Consider the following 27,803-nt stretch of genomic DNA (forward strand, 5'->3'; position numbering starts at 1 on the left):
TTTATAAATTTGGTTATCTCTGTTTATTTTCTTTTTTATTTATTAATGGTTATATGTTTCACTTTATTTTTAATAAATATAATTTTTATTTATATATTAATTTAATAACATTACAATATTATCACCTACTAATATAATATCACACATATTTAAAAGATACAAATACATGTACACAATAACATCTTTATTTACTTATAGATTAAATTAATAAAATACAGTAATATATTAAGAAAAGTCAAAGTTGGCTCCCAATACAAATAAAAAGAGATTATTTAGAAGATTTGGTCCAAATCAATTCAATTTCATGTCTCTATATATATTGTAAATATTTATTTATTTATTTAACCTTTATAAATACAGCTTTTTCTATTGATTTTTAAACAAATTACTCACCATAAATACTAGGATGATTCTTAATATAAATTATGACAGCTAAAATTGATATCATATCGTGGTTAAAAAACAGTTTTAATGTAAATAATAACGTTTCGAAATGCTATTCACATCATATAATAGTGTTTTGAGCTGTCATAATTTAAATATTATACTATTTATAATTATCCACTTTATATTTATTGTTTCATTATTCAATAAAATTAATTTTTATAATGATAAATATTAATATATAAATTTATAAAATACAAAAAATAAATTTATGATGTAAGATAACAAAGTAATTAGATCAATGATTCACTATTACAGCCATATAAATATAAAAAAAAAAAAAAACATTTAGAATCATGCCCATAAAGTAATTAAATTCATGATCTTAACCCTAATTCGGTGACAGATATATTTTAAGTTATAACTTGGTACACGAATCACACCAAATCATTTTTTAAATGACATCAGTCTAGGCTGGAACATTCACTTAAATATGTGAGAAATTAATCTGTTTTTAGAATTTTTTTTTTTTTTGGAAAAAACTTTCATTAAAAAACAATTTATTGACCTGACTGTAGTCTTTGGGAAAGTGGGAACCTTCTTAACTCTGGTCTTAAAATGTTAATTTTAAACTTAAGTTTCTATTACAACGGGGTGTTTGTATTTTTATATAATATAAATAGATCAAATGGATTCTGCATGTGAAACACACTTGGAACCTTCATTCACCCAACCCTTAATATTCAAAATTCTATGATGTTTCAATGCACATTCTTACATATCGATCTAGAAACCCCTTTGTTACTTTTTAGCATTATTAAATTCAGTTTAAACAATAATCTGTTAATATTATATCTGTAAGAAGCAAATTAGCCAGACTTATTATTTAATAAATTCAACTTATTCCTTTTAGTGCAAACTGTTTTGTATAGATTTTTCAAAAATTAAAAAAATTAATAAAGTTATTGTTATAGTTTATCAATCTCAAATTTTGTAGTATTTTATATAACACAAAAATAATACATATATACTTAATAAAATAATGAATAAAATTAGAAAAGATGGAAGGAAAAAAGAAATAGTGTGTATACGCGTGTGGAAGAACATCACAGAAGGAACAAAGACTTCACTGTCTCTATTCCAACTCTTGCATTTGCCTCGCAGCTACTCAACTCAACTCATAATTCACCTTCTCTCACTCTCTCTATATAATGTGTGTGTCTGTGTGTTTGCGCCCTAAGTTAGGGCACGCGCAAACACACAAATTACATTACATTATTTCACTTGACAAATGGATAGTGCAACTGGAAGAATTGACGCGGCGATTAAGAGTAGTAGTGATTCGATTTCGGGAAACGGAGAAGGCCGCGTCCATGGATTTGGTTGGGCAGTGGACAGCGCCGTAAGGAGTACGATTGCGTCGAATTCTGAAATATCCTCTGTCCATGGATTCGGTTGGGCAGTGGAGAATGGCATCAAGAGTAGCACTGCGCCAAATTTCGAAACACAGGACACTGTTCATAGTATCCGTTGGGCGGTGGACGATGCAATAAGGAGTAGGGTTGCACCAAATCCCGCTCCTCTCCACGGTTTTTCTTCGGCCGTGGATAATGCCATCAGCAGCAAGGTTGGTGCCGAAACAGCAGCTGAAGCTGAAACTGATTCTGAAGCGGAATTGAAAGAGGCGTGGTATGTGGAGGGGTCATGGCAGAAGGGTGAGATGTTAGGGAAGGGCTCCTTCGGCACAGTCTATGAAGCCATCTCAGAGTTTGTATTCTCTTTTCTCCTCATTTCCTTATCAATTATTCTCTTACCACAAATTTTAAATCATCATTTTTTTTCAAAATTATATAACAAAATATTTATAAATCAATTTATGCCTAAAATAACAATAAACATTTTTTTTTGTCTTTTTCGACGCTTAAGTTCCAAACATGTAAAAATTATTAATAAATAGTTACTTTATTAAAAGAGTATTTTTATTTTCTAAATATAGTATAAATGAATGATCTCTTACTTTTTCTACTAGATAGGATAAGCTTTACGCACTGTTAGTTTCATCCGATTGTACTTTTTAAGTGAATTTGCAAGCACAAATTTCATGCAAAAAGCGTGTTCCTTTTTATGCGATATACAATGAAATAAGAGTGCAAATTTGAGGATTGATGATTTAATCCATCCACTCAAAACTGAGATAATTTGCTTATATTTCATATAACATTACGGAATCGTTTGAAGGTGAGTGCTGGTTTTACTTCTAAAATTTGGGAAACAATAATAGGATGTGTGTGAATTGAATGCACTAGCGGAAAGAAAGTAGCGTGGACTTTTGAATGCAGCAAAATGGCACTGTGGTGGGTCGTTGGCGACGAAGATGAAGGAGGTGTTGGGGTGTGGTGGGGGAAGAAGATGAAGGAGGTGGTGGGCTGTGGAGGAGGTGGTGGGGGATGAAGCTCGTACATGTGGCAGAGGAATGATGGTGCATTCAAGGGTATATGCACCGGGTCCATTGTGTGTGTGGCACTGGTTACGTAACCGTGCAAAGAGGAGAATGACATTGGTCGTGTGTGTTTTGTTTTGTTTTTTAACATTTTTTTTGTATAATTTTGTTTAAAATTGAATCGTATAACTTTTTTTTAAAATTTAATTGTATACATTTTTTTACATTCATACAAATTTAAATCTTTTTATTTTAAAATTTCATATAATTTTAATATTTTTAATTCGTATTAATTATTTGCAATTATTTTTATAACATCAAATTACAAAATCATTCTCTTTTTCTATCAAGGGTATTTTGATAATTTTTTAATTCTATCTATCTTTACAATTTATCTTATCTATCATATCAATTAAATCTTTATAGAATTTATCTCGAAATCCACTTACTCCATCCTATAAATTCACTAAAAAAAACACACAAATTCATTTATTCATATCACACAAATCCATCTTCACATTTTCCTCCAAATTCATACATTCAAAGAAACACACCCTTAACCTAATTTGGCCCATATAAGGACGAAACCTTACAGTTAGCAGTTAAAAATATTTTTAATTTTCATCCGCGAATTAATATTGCTAAATTCGTGTTTAATTTATGTTAATGTATTTTTGTTTTTTTGTCAGATTTAAATCATACTAACACTTTTTTTAGTGTTTTTCAATTCGTAAAATTAACCGTTAGTTTAAAACTGGCGTGATTGATAAAATAAAGAATTTTATTTAGGAGAACAATATGTATTTTAAATTTAATTAAATATCATATAATATTTTTATTTTATATAAATTTTTAATTTGTTATTAATTATACAAGTAGACCTCACAGAAAGATCGTTACTTTTAAATACTTTTTTCAGTCTTTAAGGCTTTGTTATTATAAGTAGTTTAATATTGACATAACTGACAAAATAAAAACAATTATTGAAACGGTGATTTTTTTTTTTTTCAAATTAACTTAATTAGATTATTTTCAAGTATGCAACTCAATTAAATGTTGTATTTCTTATTATATGTTATTAATATAATAAGTATTTTTTTTTAATTTTCAATGGTTGTGAATGATTTATATTACTTTTAATATTGTTCTTACTTTTCAATACAATAATTTACTTTAAAATATAATATAATTTACTTTTACATTTTAATTCAGTCATTTTTAATAATTGTACTATAATTTATTTTTGTAATATATCTATAATAAAAAATATGTATTAAAAATAAATTAAGTAGGTATTAAAAATACAAAATATTTTTTAGAAAAATACAAAATTTAAGGTTAATATGTTAAAAACAATAAAAATAATTTTCATAATACTTAAAAATAATTTATATGTTATTACCATATTTATATAAAATCATAAATATATTGTTTAATTTAATTAATTATGTACCTAAAAATAATCTAATTATCTTGATTTACTATATTACAATAATTATATCAATTATTATTTTTTATTTTGTTACACATATAGAAGTTTTTGTATAAATGCTATAAACACTGTTTCACTTCTAAATAGTCTTGAAAATACAAATTCATGTTATTTAACAGGTTTACATAGCAATTAAATCAACTATGAAAGGTTAAAATTAAATGTGATTTTTACCGTGAGTGTATTTATTAACGATTTATCCAATTCACTTATATTATGGTTGAAATTTACTATAACACAAAAGCTTTTCTCACCCAATACACCTATATGTATGTATACATCATGTACATGTCTAGAATGTAGAATCATAACATCCAAGAAACATTTTATTCCGCGTACATACATTCCATTGAAAATTAATAACTTGTATCGAAGCATTTTTTAAGATACTATTACTTATCTGTGATTGAGGACATTATCTACGGAGAATCTAGTTATGAAATTCTTCTTCACCCCTAACTGATAAAGACTTTACAAAGGACTCCGATTATTTTTATTTCACACCACTGAACATAGACGATTTAGTTAGTCATCCGTTTCCTTCTGGTTTTGTTTTCAGAGATGGATTCTTTTTTGCTGCAAAGGAGGTGTCTTTGCTGGATGATAGAAGGCATGGCAAACAATGCATTTTCCAACTTCAGCAGGTGAGAGGATTCGGTATATAACTTGTTTTCTCATCAAACCTGTTAATATATTATGTATTCTTTTCTAACTTTTACAGAAGCATTTGATTTGATTATATATGAATATTTTTGGCCTTCCATTCAGGAAATATCTCTTTTGAGTCAGCTCCGGCATGACAACATCGTTCGATATCTAGGCACAGACAAGGTATGTTGCTTTCTAGCTGGCAAGTCTATTATAATTCATGTGTAGGGCAGATTTAATAGTGGGGACGTTAGGCTTGTTTAGTGTGTTTTATCCAAACATGCATCCATACTTATTATTTAACAGTCTCTCTTTGCTCCCCTGAATATGATTATGGTATTTGGGAAAGAATACTCACACTTTTAGGAATGAATAATGTAAATAGTCATTATGTACATTTACCAAGCATTTATTTGGCTGAAATTTTTTGGTTCATTAAGCCTCTTGAACATTGAGGCAAATGTACAGAAGTACATGCTAATTGTTATTTACAAAGATGAATGGTCACGGGTGTCAAACGACATAGCTTTATTTTATAATTAGAAAAAAGGAGGGAATCAGATGCCAAGGGGAGGGGTTAAAGTATTTTTCTGTTTATCAATGCATAGTGCAAGTTCATCAAATGTGTTTGTTTTGATATCTTTGAAGTTGTACGAGTCTGATTGAGTTTAAAACTGCAAACGCATATAAAAGTTGCCCCATGATGTTTTTTCTTTTAGATTGCTAAGTTTTTCTCTTCTTACTAAATCCTTCACCCTTAGCAGTTTTACAGAGTTAATACCACTCTCGTAAAATTTTCATGTTTAAATGATGTAATAGATCGTCCATTAGAGTATATATATATATATATATATATGAATTCCTTCTGAAATATAAGGATGATTTCTTGTACGATTACTTGTACTTTCGTCTGTACATGACTTGCTTTTGTGTCATTGTTTAGGTGATTATCCTGAACTATTTTTTACCTGATTGTATTAAGAGTAATTGCATTTCAACTATTTTCTCTTCTCTTTATTATTATTGGTATTTACATTCCATTATTTCTCAGGATAATGATAAGCTGTATATCTTCCTCGAGATTGTAACAAAAGGATCATTGGCAGTTTTCTATAAAAAGTATCATTTAATGGACTCTCAAGTTTCTGCATATACAAGGCAAATTTTAAGCGGCTTGAAGTATCTTCATGATCTTAATGTGGTTCACAGGTAACATGAGTGAGGTTTATATCTTGATGCAATTCAACTGTTGTAGCCAGTGTAAAAAAATTGCTTACTTGGAAACATTTTGATTTTTTCTTTTGTATCATGAAGATTCTATTGATATCCTCTCTAAACGAGTATGTAAATCACATTCTTAAATTTGGATGCAATGGTAGGAAATAGATGAGAGAGATACTTTTTAATTTACTTGGACTTGCTACATTCTAATTTTTATTTCATTCAAATTACAAGGGACATCAAGTGTGCCAATATACTGGTTGATGCAACCGGGTCCGTCAAGCTTGCAGATTTTGGTTTGGCAAAGGTACTGTAAGCAAAACCCACTTTCTGAAGTCAACATCTTATCGTAGCAAATTCCAGATGTTAACTACTTGCAATTATATTGTTGGTCTTTTTGCTTTGTAGGTTACCAAGTTAAATGATGTTAAATCAATTGGAGGCTCCCTGTACTGGATGGCCCCTGAGGTTTGTCTCTCTCCCTGAATTGGTCGTATAATTTAGTTTAGCATTTATACCAATTGTCCTCACTAGATTCACAATCACCATTTTCAATCATTTGAAGTTTCGTAATGTGCCTATAATGAGTTTGAATTGTTGGATCATAGGTTGTCAACTTGAGGAGTGGTGGATATGGGTTAGCAGCAGATATATGGAGTTTAGGATGCACAGTGTTAGAGATGTTGACTCGTCAACCTCCTTACTCTCATTTGGAACCGGTATGTCTGATACTTTACAATCTTTACTATCGTCTTTTCTTTATCTTCATTTCTATATTCCTAGATTCATTGTCTAACCCTCAAAATACTTTTCATTTGTTACAACCAGAAGCAAGCAGTAGTTCGAATTGGCAGGGGTGAACTTCCACTAGTTCCGGAATCCCTATCCATAAATGCCCGAGATTTCATTCTTAAATGCTTACAACTTAACCCAAACAAACGCCCAACTGCTGCTCATCTACTGGACCATCCATTCGTAATTGCTCAACAACCGGATCATCCATTCACAAAGACATCTTCTGCTGCTCATCTACTGGACCATCCATTCGTAACTGCTCAACAACCGGATCATCCATTCACAGAGAAGACATCTTCCGAACTAAGGTCTAAATTAGGGTTTAAACTAACAACGGCTCAAATCAGATACCTGAACGGAGATCAGATACCTGACGAACTCCAAACCAATAAAGTCTAGACAATTTAGACTGATCAACGCTACTTTTTTTTTTGTTAAATATGTTTTTGGTCTTTCAACTTTATGTGAAAATTGACATTAGTCCCTCTTCGAAACTTTGGTTCAATTTAGTTCCTCAACTTCAATATTGTGTGGATTTAGTTTATTTTCTTAAGTTTATTTGACATTTCAAATGCATTTCATGATATTTTCTTAGCTAATATTGAAGTCAAAATGTGTCAAACGGTATAAATATCTCAAATATTATCATAAAATGCATTTGAAACGTTAAATAAACGTAACAAACTTTGCTTGAAAGAACTAAATTCACGCAGTTCTGAAGTTTTAAGGAATGACTACTTCCAATTTTTACTAAAAAGTTGAGAGATAAAAAACATATAACCCCTTTTTTTGTAATTGTTTGTTTTAAATCAAATATGACAGACCATGATTTCAGGCTTGAAATCTCAATATGTTCCTAGTGCGAATGGCTCTACACACACTCAAGCAGGAAATCTCCTCGTAACATTTTTATCACCCATAACATAAGCATCGTATTTGAGACATTCCTACCAATTGTTCCTTTTCTTATTTCTTATTTTCACGATACAAAAAAATCAAATTACAGCAGTTACTTTTCCGCACGAGGAACTTACAAACTAGTAACATTTATAGATTTTTCAATGGAGGTTGTCAATGTTGGAAAGATTGCCCGAGAAAAGGCAGCAGGTGACACAATCTGACTACCAGAAATCGATAAAACAAGAAATCGCTTGGAAAGAGGTAATGGGTGTGAAAAGACCTATGATATCAAATTGATCAAATGGCTAACATTGATGATTTGCAGCGGTCCATCGTTTTCTCCACACAGAACTTTCTGTACAAAAACAAAAGGGGAAAAAATTACAGAAATTAAATGAAAAACCTTGTTAGATCCTTGACTTTATAAAGACTAGTCGACATATAACTTTCTGTACAAAATTGTCAAATCATTCGTATCACTGATGAAGTCTCATTTTTTTCTCCAAATGTCCCCCTACAGCAATTGAGACAGCAGCTGCTGTTTCTGATAGATCCCTCCTCATCTCTGAAATTTTAGACCCCACATGTTCTTTGAACTTAGAGACTGAATCAACCAACTTAAAGAGTTCACCAGCACGCACTTGAATTTCTTCTTCACTTTGTTTAATCGCTTTCTGCAACTTCAATTGGGAAGTCTTGACGAAAATGGAAGTTCATTAGATAAGGTATCGTCACATAAATCACACACTACATTCAAATTTAAAAATATGTTGTGTTTATACCAAAAACGGCTTGATGTCCCTAGGATCATCTAGAACAACGCACACGAAAGCTAAGTCTCAAAATGAATGTATTAATGGATTCAACATCATGCAAGAGCAGTTCCCCTCTTCACTCAAAGTACTTCCACAAAGACCATCAACACGAACTAAGCATTAAATAATGCCGAAGAAGCTAGAAGATGAACATAGCAACTATTATGCGTTCAAAATACTTACACAAAAACACTCGTTCAGGTGCACGGTATGAATAGGAACTCAAAGAGAAAAGTTCATAGAAACACAACAATACAATGTGAGAAAGAGGATAGCAAATTAGATAAGTATTCATTCAAAAATTTAACATGTATCAAATAATGAAACAGACTTGTCGACGTGGATAGTGAAATTTGTTATAACCCTAGTTCATCGAGACACAACAACAGCAAACACATTCTCCTAAACTTGAAGGATTCTTAGCATCTCAAATTCAATATATTATTAAAATATATAATCACAAAAAGGAAATTACCTTGAGAACCTCTGCTGCCTCTTTTTCCATTATATCCATTTCATGATCTTTTAACTTGACTTCCTCCAACATTTTATTAGCTTCAGCATAACACGCGCTTGTGTATTCCTGTGTTTCCTTCTTTTTCTTGTTTAGTTGAGCTTTCATCTGTTAGATTAATCAACAAGCAACAAGAATGGAGGTGAAACAGAAGTCATCACAATAAAAGTTAACTCGTCAGTTCAATACCCAGTGAAATTTCAACAGAGTGCAACGGAACTATCTAGCTGTGCAAGTTCCAAATTAGTGAAAACACTAATCAATGCAAGGCATGCTAACACTTAAACTTTCTAATATAAGTGTTACGATCCCCGTATATCAAGTTTGTTATTATCTATGTCAAACAAATCATTTATCATATCTAATTCTCAATCCACTATTACATAAGCCAAATGAAAACTAATTACATCAGATACCACGTGACAAACATAGCCATACAACAATACACTTACTTCATCAATGCGCAACTGCACTGCTTCTAGCTGATTTTTTTTGTGTTCAAGCCTCGCAGCATTTTGATCGGACTTCTGCCGAGTAGAGGTGCACTCTTCTCGTTTTTCCATAGAAACCTTTTTTATTTCATCAGCAAAGGATATAAGGGCAGGTTTCAGCATGATTTTGTGATCAATGCCCATTATCTCAGCAGGAGTAGTCCCCTTGCCATTCAACACATACTGAATTCCATTCCCAATCTTCAACCTACAACCACACTCAATCAGTAACATTGACATGACCTAAGAAATCAAGACTCACTGCAATGCAATATTCGTTAGCTAGCATCACACACAATTTCCTTGATAATAAATATAGCATGGCAGTGAATAATGAAAATGGTGGTCAAAATGTAACCTCCTAAGGGCTTGGTTACAGTCCAGAGCGAGAGCTTCTAGGTCGTTGATTTTGTGCGAGATAGTAGTGTCGATCTCCCACATCTTCTCTTCCCACGCATTTCTCGCATGCTCCAGCTCCGCAGTTTCCCTCTCCACAGTCTGTAATTCTCTCTTCATCCTCTCCACGTCCCTCGGATTGATGGTCTGCGTCTCCACGCGCCGCTTCAGCTCCTCGTTCTCCTCGAGGATCTTCTCCCTCTCCGCCTCCTGCGCTTTCAACTGCTTCTCCTTTTCCGCCAAAACATTCTCCGCCTGCTCGATCCGCGAAGACAGCTCATCGATCATCTTGTGGAACTTATTTACGTCGTTCTCCAGAATCGCCTTCTCCTTTTCCAGCGCCTCCTTCGGCGAGGGCGAGGTCCGGAGCCGCTCCAGCTCAGCATTCAGCTCCGCCACGGAGCGCCGCGCCTCGTCGAGGCGTTCCTTGGCCGCGGCAGCCTGGTGTTGGATCTTCTCCTGGATGCTGCGGTCGACTTCCTCGACGGCATCGTCGTCGCCGCGGATGTAGTGCATGTAACTGTTGACAGTGTATTGGTTGATGGCGTTGTGCTGTTTGGGGGAAGAAGCGATGTGGAAGTGAAATTTGGCGATCTGAACTAGCCAGTGAATGAGAGCGAGGAAGCTTGGCCATTGGTGAGGCGCGGCTGGGGAACGGAGAATTGATTTGTTGATTTTGAAAGGGTAATTGAGGCGTTTAAGGAGGAAAGGAAGATCCTCTTCGAGTTTGGAGGAGGGGAAATCGAGGAGGGAGAGGAGGAATTTTAGGGTTTCGAGGATGTCTTTGGCAGAGGGGAAGGTTGTTTTGAAGGTGATTGGGAAATTGTGCGAGGAGAGGAAGGAGTTGATGGTGGAAACCACCGTTTGCTGGAACTGCCGTTCTTTGTAGAAATCGAGAGTGGGACGTCCGCCGACGCCGACGGATGAGGGGCGGCTGCTGACGTCGGAGTCGCGGGAAGGGTACTGGCGGTGGTGGAAGTCGACCGGAGTGGGTGGCGGCGGAATGAAGGAGTCCTTCGGTTGGCGACGCGCGGTAGGTCTCATCCTGAGATTCAAATTTGAATGTGTTAGTAATTCTCACTCTATTATAGGTGCTACATGCCAAGTGTACAGTAATTATTAAATAATTAACTAACTATTTAACTATTCAGAATAAACTTTGGAGAAACAAGCTTTAACAAAAGATTAATTGGAATTTTGAAATAAGTGCGACGAGTGAGATTACGCGCGACAAGTGATGTAGGAAAATATAACCTTAACGCATGTAAGTACGCTAATTATGTTTCATTTTAAATATTAGATTTTATTTATTTATATAAGTATTCGATACAATTTTTTAAATGGGATAAAAAATAACAACAAAAAAGTGAAAGAAAAATAATGCATTTCGTGTTTTTTATTTACATAATAATTGACATAATTTAATGAACAGATAATATTTCAGATTAGTAAATTGTTGAATTTTGGAAAAAAACCGGACAAGTGAAAAAAAATCACAATCCTAATGCACATAATTACGTTATTTATTTTTCATTTAAATTTTAGATTTTATTTATTTATATAAGTACTATATATAATTTTTTAAATGAAATAAAAAAATAACAAACAAAAAAGATAAAGTGAAAAAATAATGCATTGTGTTTTTTATTTACGTAATAATTGGCATAATTCAATGAAACAGATAATATTTCAAATTAGTAAATTGTTGAATATAATGGACAAAAAAAGTCATAGATTACGAAAATAATCCTGTAAAAAATATTTTATCTAATTGAACTAATAAATTTGATGTACTAAATCATTCAACCTAAAATTATCTCATGCGTTTTAAAAGGAAAAATGATTATTTAGTGCATGGACATCTTTGAGACATTATTATTAGTCTGTCTGTTAACATGAAAGTTGAACTAATGCATTATGTTACACTGTTATTACCGTTACACACACTGCAATGCGACTATTATTTAACTGCAGTTCGAGTGATCATTGTAAAAATAGAAATTAGATGAGAACATATAGTTCGAGTGTTAAGTATACAACATTCATTTATCAGAACATATATACAAATTGAACTCCTACACATGGATACAATTCTCCTTTGCTCTTCTCGAGTGTGGAACGACAGAGATGAATGAAGAGATAATGAAGCCTCACTTTGCATGCCCCCTATAAAGAGGCAAGAAAAAATAAATAAAAAATAAAAGTTAAAAAATATAAATGCTGTTGAATTGGTGACTCCGGTTAAATGTTCCTTTTCCTCCAAATTCCGGTGGGAACCCCATAACATACTGGAGATGCCCCTGTCAAGAAAGGAAGAGTGCAAACTTCCCGGGCCTGACCCATGAAAGCTCCAATTTTGCGTCTGTGAGCACAGTTCTTAGGTGACTGGTTCTCGGCCAACTGTAATTTCTTCTGCGGAGCTTTCCTCTTTGCTCTACCCTTGCAGCCCTTCAAGTTCATGGCTTCAAATTCTTCAGACAGTAAGTTGCATTGACAGCATTCCGATGACATATCTGATCTTTCTTTCAACCATGCATCGTACATTGCCTTACCAAATCGATCGATATCCTTGTCTGTCACTTCCCATAGATTGCCAACAATGGCCGGAGAACCAGCCAGCAGATATGACAGGGGAATGCCTTGGGGTGCATATTGACCAGGTAAGGTCAATGAACCACTACTGCACCCCATCAGAAGCGTAGCAGCACATTTATCTAGTTTCTGAATCTCTTGCCTAGGAATGTACTGAGCTCCTGGAAAAACACTTTTAGTTAGTGATATAAATATAGGGAGCCACAGGGAATTACACATATACTAAGTGTTATGAAAAACATGTTACCACTTCCATGCCCAAAATATATGAAAAGGTCATGACTTTCCAGTGCTGAAGCCAATTCTTTGATGGTCGGTCTCGAACCAGCCTTTCCCTGTAAAAAACAAAAGATAAAAGAAAACATATTAAGTAGACTAATAGAAAAAAGAATTAGCAGGGATATAAAAAAATGTGCAATATTTCCTCACTAGTAGTCTCATCAAACTCAAACTCTACATTACCTCCAGGTTTTGGTCTCTAAAATAATTCTCAAACTCAGTCTGAGTGCCACAAAGATCACCATCTGGATTTAATAAATAAAAAGCATCCAGTGGATCTATCAAAGGAAAGGGCACTAAATTCCTTCCTACTTGCTCCTTATTGTCGCTGCCTTTGTGAAGGACAGCAGAAATGCAGCTCACAGAAGGCATGCGATAAACCTCCTGTTTCCGTAGAATGGGCAAGTTTTCCCAAGGAAGCATCTGTTTCAGTAGAGTTGTTGAAGCCAATAGTAAAAATAAACACATCAGACAACAGGTAAAACAAAGAATACATACATAGCTCAGTTTTGAAAACATAAGTTAAAATGACATTTGCTTGCAGCTATTGTTTTTCTTAAAACTGAGCCACAAATTTCGCTTGGCAGATGTGTTAAGGACTGGCAAATAAGAAATTACAGAATTGAGAATAAACAATTTGGTCAAATCTGTTGAAAATATTGCCGCTTCAAATGTCAAACGTAAGCTCATAAATCTCAGTTAATAAAATCTTTAAAGAAATAAAAACAAATATTCAACTATTCACAAGAGTTGAAATAAATTTAAAACCATAGAAGAGTTCTATTAATTTGCTGTACCATCGAACATCAAATAGTTGACCTTAATGCTTAAAATTAATTCATAACTACATAGTAAGCGAGTCAGAAATAATTCACTAACCTGCACCTCATGGTCCAACACAAGAATTATAGGTTCTCTGTTCATAGAGTCATCCACTTCCAGCATATTTAATGCCTCGCTTAACAGCTCAAAAGCAACCTCAGACGACATTCCAAATCCATTGGTGGCATTTAACAATATCCCCTTTTTTGCTTCATCACAATATCCTACTTTAGCAATGTAGCAGTCTTTCTTCGAGCATAGTTGAGAAACCAATGTTTTCCCATCACACACATATTTAGAGCCTCCAAGAATAATTTTAAGAAGGCCCTCGTTAGCATCCAATTTGCATTTAGATCTTAAATCATTCACAAGATTCTCAAGCACCAAGTCATAATTTTTGCAGTTCACCCATTCTCCAAGAAGAAGACATTTCCATGAACCAAACCACGACTCTTCAAGATTCCTAGTGAGATATGACAATAGCACAAGAGATAACATTTAATTTCTTAAAACTTTAAGATTACCACCATCCAAGACAATGATGTCAACGTGAGCAGTGCTATTTTAAAGTTTGAGTTCATTAATAAAGAATGGACAAAGCGTTGCATTGAGCACATACTGTTTCAACTACAGAAAAGATTGCAGAATGTGCAGTGTACATTCCTAAATCAAAGTGAAAGCAAATTAACTTATGAAATCACGATGTAGTGAACACACCTCAGGAATTTATCAAGACGGTGATCAAGGTTCTTTCTCCGCTTCCACCATATCATCCTATTCAGTGTTGTATCTTCAAAAGGAGATATTGTTGACAAGTAGTTTTCTTCTAAAATTGTTTTGAATGCTGGAGCCACATCATCAACAACTGTAAAACCCCATGGACAACGCCATTTTTCACTATGTTCCTCACAGTTCAAAAAGCTGCCCGAACCAGTACTCACATCACCCTCATCTGAAGATGGTGATGAAAAATTTTAAATTACCTTGTTCAGTTAAAATGGATAAGCTTAACACTTATATCAGAGTTGTACAGTGTTTACAGTAGCTAAATACCTTGTAAAATACAATCAAGTGGAAGTAACATTACAACAGGATCGTTCTTAAAGCTCAGTCTTGACACCAGCATCCATGCTTGAACACATGTGGGATAAGGCAACAATTCCTGTAGTAAACTAACATAATCATGCCCAAGCAAACTTATACTGATGATAGTTGCTGATGGGAGACCGGCCAAAAACTTCTTCACATATTCTGCAAGATCTACAGTGGTATCAGGCACGAGCCTGCAACAGGAAGGAACAAAGACATCAAGATCATTGCTTCAAGTTATATGTCAACCAATTCTTTGCTTGCTTTACAGTGCAAAAAGAACAACTGCTACCTGAGTAAGTCAGATGTGCACTCCCTGATGCTAGAAGATCCCGTAACATGTAAACCCTGAAATTGTACTTATATTATTTACATTTAAGGAACTGTGCTTCAAAAGGCACAATACAGCATTGAACAAGCAATAAATCTTATACACGTTTGTGTTGTACTAACAATCAGAATTCATGCAAGTGTGTGAAGTGTGCAGGGATCTGAAATGCATAATTTGTAGGTTCAAATGCACGTTTAGGGTTTAGGATTATCTATGGATGAGCATTGCGTTAAATCTCATTTTCAGAGGCCTGTGATAAAAGAATTCGCTCTTCAAAAACTACTACACTTGTCATGAGGCTTATTTTAAAATGCTATTTACTTGCAGGCTTATTTCAAAAACTACCATGTTGTCAAATGATCCTAAGTTATATAATCTCCGGTCCTTCTAAAGCACAAATAAAGGGATGCCAAAAGGGATTGCAGTGGCTCCTACAAAAAGCATAAGCATTGTTGACCAATAGAAATCACTCTTTAGGATCAATAAATAACAGCACAGATTTCCCAAACATTAGAGAGTTCATTCTGCCGTCTAGGCTTAGTTGAATACCCCAAAAAATGGATGAAAAATGTGAAATCAGAAGGTAGTCCCTTATGGCTTCTCCGTTCACATGGGTAACAGACATGAGTATAAAATAAAAAATGTCATATAGCTACTAATGTACGGCAAAAACTGAATAATAATGAGTGCAAAATTCAGGATTTTCCAATTGCTAAACCAAAAATCAGTGCTTCTATTCAGAAGTCAGTGTTCATAATGCATATATAAAATTCCTTATATTAATAGACAAGATATGCCTACCTTGCATCTCCCAGTTGGATGTGAAAGAAATTGATGAGTAAGATGAGTTCCAATTGAAGCTTGGTGGAAATATGAAGACCAATAATTTTCACCCAAAACTCTGCTAAAAGACAACAGAGAGAATTGTTTGCTGATGGAAGAAACTACACACATCACAGCAAGTAATTTTGACACCTGTCACAGAGTATCATCAGCACACAAAGGTCATAAACCTGCCCAATTGGTGGTAGGAAAGTAACAAAGAGTCAGGATTAAGAAACCCCACACACATTTGCACTCCAGAATATACTGCAACTGCTTTACAGAAAATAAAGCATATCATGATACGTTATATCAAATTTCTAATGTTCTCGAATATTGCATTTACTTAAGTTTCAATTATCAACATGAAAGAGAATAAATAATAAAGTATTGTAAATATGGAATGTGGATTTCAGCTACCACAAATGTAAACATTGTAAAAGGGATGTCAAGAACTTCAAGGGTTTCAACTTTATTTCATGTTTCAAAAACAGTCATGACAAGTAATCTGGAATACTATGAATCTACAACCAAGAAAATGATAGTATTCATGATCATGAAACTGTCCAAATAAACAATAGAGTGAAAATTGTCCCTTAACAATAATAGGAAGATAAAGATGTATGACCTTTTGAAAGATTACAGGACTCTCGCGAGAAAGTACAAAGGCTACCATCAACCAAGAAGCCAGGTCTTCAAACTTTATGGACAACAGATTACAGAAAATGTTCCTGTAAGGCAAAATCAGAGTGTCAGGAGTTAAAAAATAGCCCCTTGCAAGACAATGTTTCAAGAGGAGCACCATGTATAGCAAAACACCAAGCAATGACGTTCAATCAACACTTCCTTAAGAACAGAAGGATCTGGCTGATCAGAATATTAAGAAAATGGAACATTTTCTAATACGATATTCATAGACAAGTTATTAATCAAAGTGTAATTCATTTACTTTCCTTCAACTCTGCATTCTAGTGGAGGATCTCTTTTAGAGAAATCTACGCAATGTCAGACCATTAACAGTGAATAAGCAGCAAAAAGTGGAGTTTAGTTAAGAATGTTCCATGACCACACAACAATTTCAATTGCAGCAAGCTTATAATTAAAATTTCCTTATTGATCGAGAGGGTACTCTTTTTAAGCAAGACATTGATTCTGATTATAAATACATGTGAACAACATGAACATTCAAAGAAAGCACATAAAAAAAGACGTGACATTTGTCAGTTAATCAGTCACAGCTACATCCAGGAAGATAATGATAAAGTACATTTTGGACATGAATATGCACATAAATTTGTTTTCTCATAGAAAAATAGGAAGGTACATGTACGAACCAAACTAATTGGGACAAATACCTTGCAAGCTTGGAATGATAGCTCTTCAAAGAATACCAGCATATGTCATGAACTATTTCTGAGCGTTCAATAGCAAATATATCTCCCGGGATCTCCCTTGCAACCAAATGATTAAAATAATCTAGAGGAATAGATGAAAGCGCATGGTGGAATGGGTTTCTGCTGACAAGAATTGATATGCTTCTAAGAAGAAATTTATGCGTTTCATCAATTTGACCAGGATACGCAAAGCATTTCACTGTAAAGAAACATATTAGGAAATTAAAGAAGCAAACAACTTTATCCAATATAAATACAATGCCCTAAATGTGCAAGCAAGAAAGTGGTAAATTTGGGAAACTGGTAAATTTCAAAGGATGCAAATAAATTTCAGTATGAAAAATTGTCCAAATTTGGGAAAGGATATTCTCTAGAAGTTTACCTTACTAAAAAAAATGCCATGTAAACTACAAGTGTTTTGAAAATAAAATGAGAAGGATCGTATTTAGATGTCAACTGAATGATACTTGAATTTACTCAGCAGCTGAATAAAGCAGAAAATGTGAAAGGGCAATCATACCTACTCGGCTGAGTAGCTTCATTGAAAGTTGCCTCCGGACAAACTCCCACTTAAGATTAATAAAATCATTTAGTAAACAAGATTTTACAACTTCAGATGGAAGACAGTACCAACACCTCATTTTCGAGAGAACACAAGTTGTTGGACACCTTGAATTAAAGGGACAATCTGTCTTGCTCAAAACTGACCCATTTTTACTAAGTACCTCAGATGAATAAGAAACATGATTCTCCTGGAGAGTTTCACGTACTTCTGACTTCCTGTAAATGCTTGTATCTTCACTTTGAGAAGATCGATATCTAGAACGAGTTACCCTAGTGTTGTTCTGAACCACTAAGTGTGGTTCCTTTGGTAAAACCTTTGCAGCATTTTTTGTCTTTCTGGTTTCTCGCCCTGCTTTCATGGATTTATTTATATTTTCACTGGCTTCTTTCATTATAAAACAAGTACAAGTCTTACCAGCAGGACATTTTGTATCCGTTGCAGTTCCATCATTGCCGTCTTCAGGACAGCTAAGAGGATTTTTCCACTCGGAAAGATTTAGTTTATCCAGAGCTGACATATACCAATTTTTTGCAGTCTCTTTAGACATAACCCCGTCACAGGTGCCAAATTTACTTTGACATAAATCTCCAAAATACTCATACAGAGTAACTTCAAGCTTCAATTTACACTTTGAGCAACAAAATGATGTGCTACTTTCCTTTAAAATCTGTTCAGCACTTCGAAGTTCCTCTTCTGCTAAATCCCAATGTGTTTTCTTAATGTATAGTTTTCCTGGTAAAACACACCACAGAAACGGCAAATCAATTTCATACCATCCAATGAATGGAAGCATATCAATCCAATCAGAGAGAAAAAATGCAAAAGTAATTTTTATACCTAAAGAGGAAGAGAAAGCAACTGTAAACAAAGGCAGATTTAGTGAACAGGATATGGCTTTCCCCCACTTAAGATAGGTTTCAGCCTCAGCTCCATCTCCAATCATTTCATGGATGATTCCTACCTGCAAGCACAAACGTTGTTGAAATAAGATGCATTACAGGCCTTGTCTAAACATGTTTAATGTCATATATGAGGACTATGGGATAGAAATCAAACCTGAAGTGTGCTCTCAAGATAACACTGCATAACTTTCCATGCACTAAGATAACTGTCTTTCAAGTCCCATGATATAGAATCAAATAGAAAAATTTCGCTCACAGCTGATAAGTTTAATCCAATATTCTCAACACTATCTATAATATTCTTTGAGGAATCAACTATTACATGGTGCTCTTCATTCTGCATCTGAACATTATGTGCAAACTTTCTTTGGAAGAGTTTAGCAAATAATCTATGAGCTTCTTTTGCAGAGGAAAGAGCCTAATACATTTTCAAAGAAAAAAATAACTGTAAGTTTGGAGAAACAATGTAAGTTTAAAAAAAGGCATATATTTAAAAAAAAAAATACCAAAATTTGTTTCATTGGTAGGTCTTCTGTAAGCACCATACCTCTAACAAGATCTTTCAGAATGCAATGATTAAAATTGGGCAACTTTCCCTCCAAATTAACTTTTTCTTATCTCTAAGTGTGTGTGTGTGTGTGTTGTGTAAAAAACTTGATAACCTCTATATTACATGCGATGTTTTAATCTATGGTACCAACCTTTTATATTCAATTACTACCTAAAATATTCATTTAATTGACAATTGTTCCTATCATATCCTGTCTATTACAAACAACAAATGGAAATAGCATGACTTGTAACGACTGAGGAAACCAAGAGTCCTTTCAAGAAGGAAAGTTTGATTGGAAAAGCAGACAACATATTTCCACAGCCAACAGACAAATATTTCTGAAGTTCAAAAATTGTTATGCTTTGTTTTTAAAGAATTAAGATCTATTTAGACTATAATCATGTAAATGGACATAGTATTCTTTTACATTCTTATATTCATCTCTGTTAGATATTGTTAGATATTGTTAATTACAATATCAAACAATATCTTCTATTTACTCTATTTATTTTCAATTATTCTTTTTAGTTGTACCTCTCTCTATTATAAGTAGATTACTTTATGTGTGATTTATACACAAGGGAGATTAATCTCAAACCCTATTTTCTTTATATTCAACAATCTCCACTTTACCTAGTCTGAATACATCTTCACTATTGATGTACTCAATCAAGTGAACCTTAGGGACACAAGTTATCGCATCTAAGTCCAACCCAATTTAGTTAGAAACATGAACATCAAGAGTTCAAAATCAATTACAAATTCATCACTCTTGTAATCCTTTACACAAACAGTACTACTTAGGACAATCAAGAACATGCTTCAAATATCACTTGTCTTTAGTTTAGAAGTTAAGGGCCTGGTTATCCGTAACATAAGAATTGAAATAAGAACTAATACAACTTACCTCTATTAAGTGTCCATTTGCAACAAGTCTTGGGCACAAATCATAAAAAAGACACCCGGCAAGAAATGTAGAATGACTTGGGACAGGAACCTGGCAGAAGATTAATAGAGTACAGAGTGATGATTTTGGATAAAAGGAAATTGTGATAAGTTCTGTCTTAAAATGAGCTTACATTTGAAATCAGATCAAGAGCTGTTTTTTGAACTTCCTCAACTGTGATGTCTGTTTGAAAAGAGCTCTCATGACTGCATGTATTCCTATGAGAGCTGGCAAATAAGAAAGAAAAATTCTGCTGAAACCCTATCAATGATGATTGATTTCCCTGAAGATAACGTATCCAGAAATTAATATCTGAAAGTTCTCTGAACTCATCCAATGAGTTCAAGATGAACTCCTCACTAACAGGTGAAACACAGAGAGCATGACGTAGATATCTACTTTCCCACATTAACGTCAACCACTTTTCAATTGGAACATTCTTCCATTTAAACATTTTAATCAGCAGTCGATATGCATCATTGAACAGTTCCATGAAACCCTGAAGATATGCCATGAAAATAAGAAACCGTGACTATAAATCTTACACAAAAATTACAGAAACCAAAATGATTAAAGGGAAGCAGACCTTCAATTGTAGTAAATCAACGATGTTATAGAATAGAATCATTAAACTGTCAGATAATGTAGAACAATCTCCCTCTTCTAAGTGATTAAGATGTGATGTACTCAACCATAGATCCAAAGCAGCCTTGACATCTTCAAAGATTTGCTGCTTGGTGTATAAACCAAGATAAGCTTTTTGTCAATAAAAGAAATGTATTAAGGTAGAAAAAGAAAAAAAAAATTATTGCAAAGCATTAGCATAAGAAATTCCCTTTACAACAATAAGAAAATATAAGCAAAAGAAAAGGAAAAAACATTAATGGTGCAAACCAGCCCCATCCCTCAACATAATAAAAGAAACCAAGCTAAGTCTTAATAAGGAAGCTGTTGAATTTAACATCACTAAATGATCATGACATTGTCAATGATAGCTGTCCATCTTAAAGAAAATATGAATACTTTATTGACAGTGAAAGTTATAAGCATATTTTTGGTACCTTCGAATTAGATTCAGCTTCCTGTGTACATATTGCACGCAAGCAATATGTCACACACAATTGATGATGAATGGAATTACTATCAGTACATATGTCACCAGAAATCTCCCTCTGTTGAAGAGAAATTACATCATATTAAAGGCAAGAGAGATTAGATGTTTGAGGGAAAACAGAAGAACCAAAAGGCTTACCATAATAGTTATTGCTTCTGACAGACACTGGATGCATTCCTTGAGACCACTCATGCCCCTAACCCTGATTGCCTTTCCCTTTCTAACTAGAATTTGTGCCATTTGAAAACGACTATCTGGAGTGATATATATGTCTTGCAGAAGAATACCCGTGATTTTCATTTGCATTTTCTGACATATTTCGGAGTATTTAAAACTCATCTCCTCATATGCAGTAAGCTCCTAATCAGGCAATAAGAATAAAAAAAGACAACTGATAAACAGGGCAAATACGCATAAATTTAAACAAATAGCAGCAAAATATGATGAAAATTCTGTATGAAGGAAATATATATATATATATATATATATATATATATATATATATATATATATATATATATGTATATACACAGACTGAACCTGCTCCAAGATCATGGCAATATTCCTCTTTGACAATCGCATAGAAGATGATAGTATGCAATACAAGCTGGGAGAATCAATTCTCTCACCCACCTGCGTAGCACGTTTACATTCTATCTGCATACCATTACCAATACCAAAACAATGTGAGACTAAAAAAGTAAAGTTGAACTGAAATGGGAACCTTCCAAATTACTTAACAGTAAATACTTCAAAAATGTTACCTTCACCCACTGCTTTACAACAGGTATTGGAGCTGGAAGCCTCTCAAGCAAATCATTAGCAGCGAACCAGTTTTTAAGGATCTCAATCACCTTTTTGTTTATCTTTACATTGTTGACATCATACATAATATCTAAAAGAAGAGCACTTCTGGTGCAAGCCTCCATTACAAAATCCTTCAAAGTACCTTCTGACAGGTTAGCACAATGATACTTAATACAGAGCCATGAAGCTTTACAGCATAAGTTTAGCACCTTTGAAGCCTGCAGTGATATGTCAGACAGAAACGAAAGTAAAGCACTGAAACCTAAATATTTGTATTTCTTTAATTTTCCAGAGTCAAAATCAATGGTAAGAAAATAGAAATCTCAAATGGCTGCTGGTAATTTTACAGTTTATGCATGTTTCCACATAGATAGAAACACTTTTTCACACATTTTTAATTGCTGCATTTCTATTTCTTGAAACCAATGGAAATTTGAAAATCATTGTGTCCTAGCAAGTAGTTCTTTGATTCAGTTCAAAGTAGAGTGCACCTTTAGCACAAGTAACAGAGTGAGTTGTTTGCTTCATTTCAACCCTAGTGGCCTTGTAAAGTAGGTATGGTAGAGTTAAGAAAATCAAAATACATGAACCCTTAGTAAATATCTTAAGCTTTCAGGGTAAAACAATCATGATGTATCAAATAAGATTCAAGGAATTTATTTATCTATAATTCAGTGGTCTGATTGACAGCTAAAAGCTTCCATCAAGTCATAAAGCTTCTGGTACAATATCTCTTCTACAATTTTGGTTTTCCAAATCTGTGACCAAGAGCACATGAATACATGAATTCCTTGTGGAAACATCTCAAGAAGCAAATATACGTTTGTGATATATTATATCATTAAATGGAATATTTTAACAAAAAAGGGGAATGAAATACCTTTTCTAGTTGCCTGTTTCTGTACAAAACTACAGCAATATTGTAGAGACAAGCAATTACATAATTTATTCCTTCTGTTTCAATCCATTTGCTAGCAATGATCTGCTTAATTAATTGCTTGCTCTCCTGAAACACCAACAAAAAGCTATTTAGCCGTTATAACACAAGATCCAATAATATTCTGACGCTCTGCTGATAGTTTCAGAAATTGAACATCTTATTGTTTAGTTGAAAAACAATTGTAGTAAAAATATGACCATTTCAGGGTAACAAGAAGAACCTCGACTTTAAGATTGGTTCTAATGGAAAGGGTGAAGGCGGCTACAACTACATTAAGCACTGTTTTGTTCCTTTCATCAAATCCATCTCCATTGTTTTTAGGCACGAAGCTGCAGCCAACAAGAAGTGGAAATTAGACATTGACATAGAAAACAATACAGTGTGAAATTATTCCTAACCTGTTAAGATATCTTATTTTCTATAAAATCAAAATAACAAAAAAAGAACTTAGAAACTACTCTTAATTATTAGTATCACAAGAAAATTAGTGTAAAAGAAGAGAAAAGTTCACTGGATATACTATACCTTGTACTAGAAAGTATAAGATGACAAAATGTATGGAATGCATCTTGAACAGTGGACATAATAGTCATATCTGAAGCATCGTCCACTTCAGAAACTAATTGTTTCCTTTCTGAATTAATTGATTTAGCAAGTGGTTGGCATAGAAATTTCAATGCCTCTACATAAACTGACTTGTAAGTCATCGAAGCCTGACTATTGAAACCCGATGGTGTCCACGGGATACCAGCTAGGCATTGATCTTCCACGCTGGACGACATACAATTTCTTTTGCTGCAAATACGCAAGGAACCAAGCAATGATGGTGACTTCTGAAGTATTTTCTTGTTTTCAAGTAAAGTTCCAAGCAAACACCCAAATTCTGCACTGCCAGGTGATGCAAGATCTCCAGTTCTGGACCTTAAATTACAACTAACAAGGAGCAATCCAGCAGCATAAAGCCTCAGTATTGAATTAATGGGTGTCATAACCTGCCCAGCTACTTCAATCAAAGTGGAATACAGAATGTGGAGAATAGCATTGTAATTGAAAAGCATACACAAGAGAAATCTTGGTAGAAGAATACCTGTTTGAAATGTTCTGCTATTTTGTTCAAATACGCTGCAAATGCACAACAAAAACTAGCATTTGCAGTTTGACATTTATTCACACAGTAATAAACAAGTTCAGCAAATTCTGTCCCTGTGTTTCCTTCCTCAACCTGAAAGGATAAATATAATAGATGAATATAGCATGAATAAAGGGCTCCAACAAGAAAATAGCAACTTTATTATTCAGATGGAAAACAAGCTTTTAAAAAAATTTAACCCTATAAATAAAAAAAACAAAAAATAAACAAAAGAAGCCCAGTAAAACATCTAAATATATGTAATATACAAATGATAGAATATCTAGCACCCTGAGTAGAATATGTGGTAATGGGTACCTTGCACTCAAGAACGATGCAATCCAATATGTCCATGATATACAAGGAATTACAATCCCGCAATGCGAACAATGAAGAACACATCCTGTGAGCAATCTGCAATTAACATTTCATGAAGGTGGAGGTAAAAAATTTGTTGATGCATATATCCAAAAGTAGAGGCCTACATTACCTTGTAGACTTGATCTTTGACTGGAGACTTCACATATTCAGTCAATGTCGTACAGCAAAACAACATCACCAATTCCCTATCCGGAAATGGCATCCTCCCCAGTAAATTTAAACTACACTTACCCAGATGAATTACTAACATCCTGTGCAACTTCTCATATGAGTTAGAATCCAATTCCCTGAAACAATAAGTTGTATAAATAGGCAACTCAATAGCTTACTAGTTACAAAATGGTAATTGTGGCAAAAACAAGACTAACCCAAACTAAACTCTATGTTGGAGCATTTTGAAAATTGAAAATAAAATACAACTCAGAATTTAAAGACAGCTGACAGACAAAACAAAGCTTGAGACAAGCACTGGCTTCTTCATGTAAGGTGTCTCCCTGGGATACTTGACATCATATTTGGGCACAACCACAGTTTGGAAGTCACAAGTAAAGAAGAACAGAATAAAAGTAAATGAGAAAGTACAACAAGAGAAACCAAGATAGCTATTCTCTAACTTTCTGGATGTTAAACAGGTACAATTGGGGAACTCTATCGATATTTTCTATGGATAGACAAAGTGCATGAATTGAGCTGAACTATTATAAAACTGAACCAAACTTTAAAAGTGGTTTGAGAGAGCCAAATTTAATTGTATAACGGTTTAAGTGAATTGAACTGGACTATAGCATGGTTTGAGTGAACTAAACTAAATTGAACTACATGAAATTGCTTGAACTATATTAATTGCTATGGATTATTTAGATTATTACCAGTAAACATCCCTTTTTGAAGTACATTTTCAAATATCACAAGTTATAGTTCAATTTAAGCAGACTTATGTAAGAGTAATTAAAATTTTTAAAACTAAATAAAATAATTAAGTTCATTTTTTTATTTTAAACAAATCAATTTTTTTAAAGCAATTCAATTCAATATCAATTTGGTTCAATTCAAATGTTTCTAACAACTATTTACAGGGTTCAGATATGCACACCAGACCACTTTTGCCAGTTAGACAGCTAGCAAAACTGATTACTGAGTGTGACACTGGCTGAGTAAGAAGGAGTCCAAGACATGCTTAATCCAGAGTTCCTGGTGTCAGAGCAAACTAAGAGTCCACGTATTCACAGGTTAAACTATAGCAACCGAAATATACACTATAAAACACACACACAAAAAGAAGCAGAGCAAAAAAATTATAGGCAGCAATGGAAACAATAACAGTGGAACGTACTTGAGCCAAGGAACTACTTCCTCCACCAACTGAAGCACCTTCTTGAAATCGCCATCTTCTTTAGCCAAACCCGCGGATGCACACCTCACGAGGCTCACGGCAATGTCAACTACCAACGAACATAAGTCTTTACTGCCTCCGCCGCCCTTGTCTATTTCAGGGAGAAGCTTGCCCTTCCTCTTCGGCGGTCGAAGCCTCTCAAGAACTCCCAAACCCTCGACTTCGGCTTCGGCGAAGAGTGCGCAGGACTCGAGGCAGTGCATCAAGCGAAGTCTCTGGAATTCGACGGAGAATGGCTTGGAAGCCAACTGAGAAGCGACGGTGTCCAAGCAATCGAGGCAGAGCCTGTAAACGCGGAGCAGTTCGTGTAGCAAAACGGCGTCGTTGGACTTGGAAAGCTCCGGGAGGCGTTTGGGGAGGATGGATAGAGAAGAGTTGAGGAAGGAGAGGAAGCGCTTGGCGAGGGAGCGAATTAGGGTTGGGTCGGGTTTGGATTTCTTTGTTGGTTTGAGATCTGCTATGGGACGGAGGTAATCGGAGACTAGGGCGTGGATGCCGGAGGAATCGGAGGACTGAAGCTTCGAAATGAGAGATGATTCGGACGGAGCAGCCATGGGAAGAGAGTGAAAGAATAGATTCAAGAACCGCAGAGAAGGAGTCTGAGCTAATTTACAAGGCGCCAAAAACACGCTCTTCCTCTTTTATTTCAAACTTCGGAGATGGACGGAGCATCATATATAACGGTCTTTCTTTCTTTTAAGGAAAACATAATATTAAGAGTAATTTTTACGCTATTTTCAAGAGTAATTTTTACGCTATTTTCTGAAAATTTTGTAAACGTTCCATTTTTTATTTTGTATCTTTCATATTTCTCTTTTAGTTGTTTTAGTTTTTATTAGCAACAGTGTTAAATTAATAATCATTAAAGTGGGAAATTCAAACAGAGAACGAAGGTATTTGATTAAAGTTTCAAAAACCCAATTTAAGAAAAAGATTACTCGTAGAAATTGTAAGAAAAAATATGATTAAATATATTTTTGTCTCTCAAGTTTTCCTAAAATTTAGAATTAATCTCTCATCAAAATTTTTATCAATTTAATCCTTATTTTTAGAAATGCGTAAATTTAGTTTTTTTAATCAATTTTTTTAAAGTTTATTTAAAGTTTCAAACGCGTTTATGATAGATGCAAACAATTCAAATACTCTGCGCTTGAAATCCTAGATAAACTTAACAAAATCTGTTTAAAATGACTAAATTCATACATTTCTAAAAATAAATGATTAAATTAATCAAAATTTTCAAAGAGAGACCAATTCCAAATTTCATTAAAACTTGAGAAATAAAAACATATTTAACAAAAAAATAATATTCATTTTAAATTAAGTACATTGTTTTACATATCTTATGTCTATTGTTTTCTATCATTTTACTTTTTTATTTATTTTTATAGTATACCAATAAATTCTAATCGAGATATCTTATTTTTTTGTGTGTTTTATTCATTATTCATTATTTTTTTTTCTAAATAATGTCTTCCCTATTTATTTATTCTCTCGTTCTTTTACCCTATATCTCAATTCAGGTGACGGTTGATAGTTGAAAATGAAAAAGTTTTTAAGACAAAGGAAAAAGGTTTTTCAACACACTTATAAAGGAATAGAACAGTCCCTTTTGATCGAGATTAAATATTTTAGGAAATAATAAAAT

General features: G+C 33.9%; 3 protein-coding genes across 4 annotated transcripts; 1 reads left to right on the forward strand and 2 right to left on the reverse strand.

Moving 5' to 3' along the window:
* Window positions 1-1,546: 1,546 nt before the first annotated feature.
* Window positions 1,547-7,533, forward strand: LOC114188008 (mitogen-activated protein kinase kinase kinase 1-like). Its single transcript, XM_028076483.2, has 8 exons — window positions 1,547-2,151; window positions 4,876-4,960; window positions 5,085-5,147; window positions 6,016-6,173; window positions 6,420-6,492; window positions 6,594-6,653; window positions 6,794-6,904; window positions 7,014-7,533. The coding sequence occupies exons 1-8, from the start codon at window positions 1,676-1,678 to the stop codon at window positions 7,377-7,379; spliced, it is 1,392 nt and encodes a 463-aa protein (XP_027932284.1). The 5' UTR covers window positions 1,547-1,675; the 3' UTR covers window positions 7,380-7,533.
* A 612-nt stretch (window positions 7,534-8,145) lies between these two features.
* Window positions 8,146-11,169, reverse strand: LOC114188007 (kinetochore protein). Its single transcript, XM_028076482.2, has 4 exons — window positions 10,059-11,169; window positions 9,662-9,908; window positions 9,171-9,317; window positions 8,146-8,575 (listed from the first exon to the last, which is right to left on the reverse strand). The coding sequence occupies exons 1-4, from the start codon at window positions 11,138-11,140 to the stop codon at window positions 8,357-8,359; spliced, it is 1,695 nt and encodes a 564-aa protein (XP_027932283.1). The 5' UTR covers window positions 11,141-11,169; the 3' UTR covers window positions 8,146-8,356.
* Window positions 11,170-12,056: 887 nt separating this feature from the next.
* Window positions 12,057-26,808, reverse strand: ESP (separase). Of its 2 annotated transcripts, XM_028077269.2 has the most exons (27): window positions 26,096-26,808; window positions 24,872-25,049; window positions 24,700-24,795; window positions 24,340-24,474; window positions 23,778-24,244; window positions 23,473-23,581; window positions 23,193-23,318; window positions 22,270-22,530; window positions 22,046-22,162; window positions 21,644-21,865; window positions 21,453-21,563; window positions 20,978-21,121; window positions 20,525-20,890; window positions 20,353-20,442; window positions 19,047-19,310; window positions 18,828-18,951; window positions 17,946-18,722; window positions 17,387-17,624; window positions 16,660-16,762; window positions 16,011-16,184; window positions 15,171-15,226; window positions 14,843-15,072; window positions 14,507-14,741; window positions 13,847-14,252; window positions 13,151-13,390; window positions 12,936-13,023; window positions 12,057-12,849 (listed from the first exon to the last, which is right to left on the reverse strand). In XM_028077269.2, the coding sequence occupies exons 1-27, from the start codon at window positions 26,707-26,709 to the stop codon at window positions 12,338-12,340; spliced, it is 6,483 nt and encodes a 2,160-aa protein (XP_027933070.1). In that variant the 5' UTR covers window positions 26,710-26,808; the 3' UTR covers window positions 12,057-12,337. The 2 variants fall into 2 exon arrangements, with proteins under 2 accessions (XP_027933070.1, XP_085530729.1); XM_085674603.1 differs by lacking the exons at window positions 24,700-24,795; window positions 24,872-25,049; window positions 26,096-26,808 and having other exon boundaries at window positions 23,778-24,252; window positions 24,340-24,462.
* Between the last annotated feature and the right edge of the window lie 995 nt (window positions 26,809-27,803).

The sequence above is a fragment of the Vigna unguiculata genome, chromosome 6 (assembly GCF_037176805.1).
Source record: "Vigna unguiculata cultivar grain cowpea cultivar isolate G323 ecotype 2 chromosome 6, ASM3717680v1, whole genome shotgun sequence".
In the NCBI taxonomy this organism is placed as follows: Eukaryota; Viridiplantae; Streptophyta; class Magnoliopsida; order Fabales; family Fabaceae; genus Vigna; species Vigna unguiculata.

Bases quoted from the DNA above. Each gene is read 5' to 3' on its own strand.
- LOC114188007 (XM_028076482.2), bottom strand. From the start codon at position 11,140: ATGAGACCTACCGCGCGTCGCCAACCGAAGGACTCCTTCATTCCGCCG. The intron at 9,909-10,058 runs GTTACATTTTGA...GTGTGGTTGTAG, and splicing joins TGTAACCAAGCCCTTAGGAG to GTTGAAGATTGGGAATGGAA. The intron at 9,318-9,661 runs GTAAGTGTATTG...TTAATCTAACAG, and splicing joins TGCAGTTGCGCATTGATGAA to ATGAAAGCTCAACTAAACAA.
- ESP (XM_028077269.2), bottom strand. From the start codon at position 26,709: ATGGCTGCTCCGTCCGAATCATCTCTCATTTCGAAGCTTCAGTCCTCC. The intron at 24,796-24,871 runs GTAATGTAGGCC...TGTTAATTGCAG, and splicing joins TCAAAGATCAAGTCTACAAG to ATTGCTCACAGGATGTGTTC. The intron at 21,564-21,643 runs GTAAGCCTTTTG...TCTCTTCAACAG, and splicing joins CAGAAGCAATAACTATTATG to AGGGAGATTTCTGGTGACAT.
- LOC114188008 (XM_028076483.2), top strand. From the start codon at position 1,676: ATGGATAGTGCAACTGGAAGAATTGACGCGGCGATTAAGAGTAGTAGT. The intron at 2,152-4,875 runs GTTTGTATTCTC...TTTTGTTTTCAG, and splicing joins GTCTATGAAGCCATCTCAGA to AGATGGATTCTTTTTTGCTG. The intron at 6,654-6,793 runs GTTTGTCTCTCT...GTTGGATCATAG, and splicing joins TGTACTGGATGGCCCCTGAG to GTTGTCAACTTGAGGAGTGG.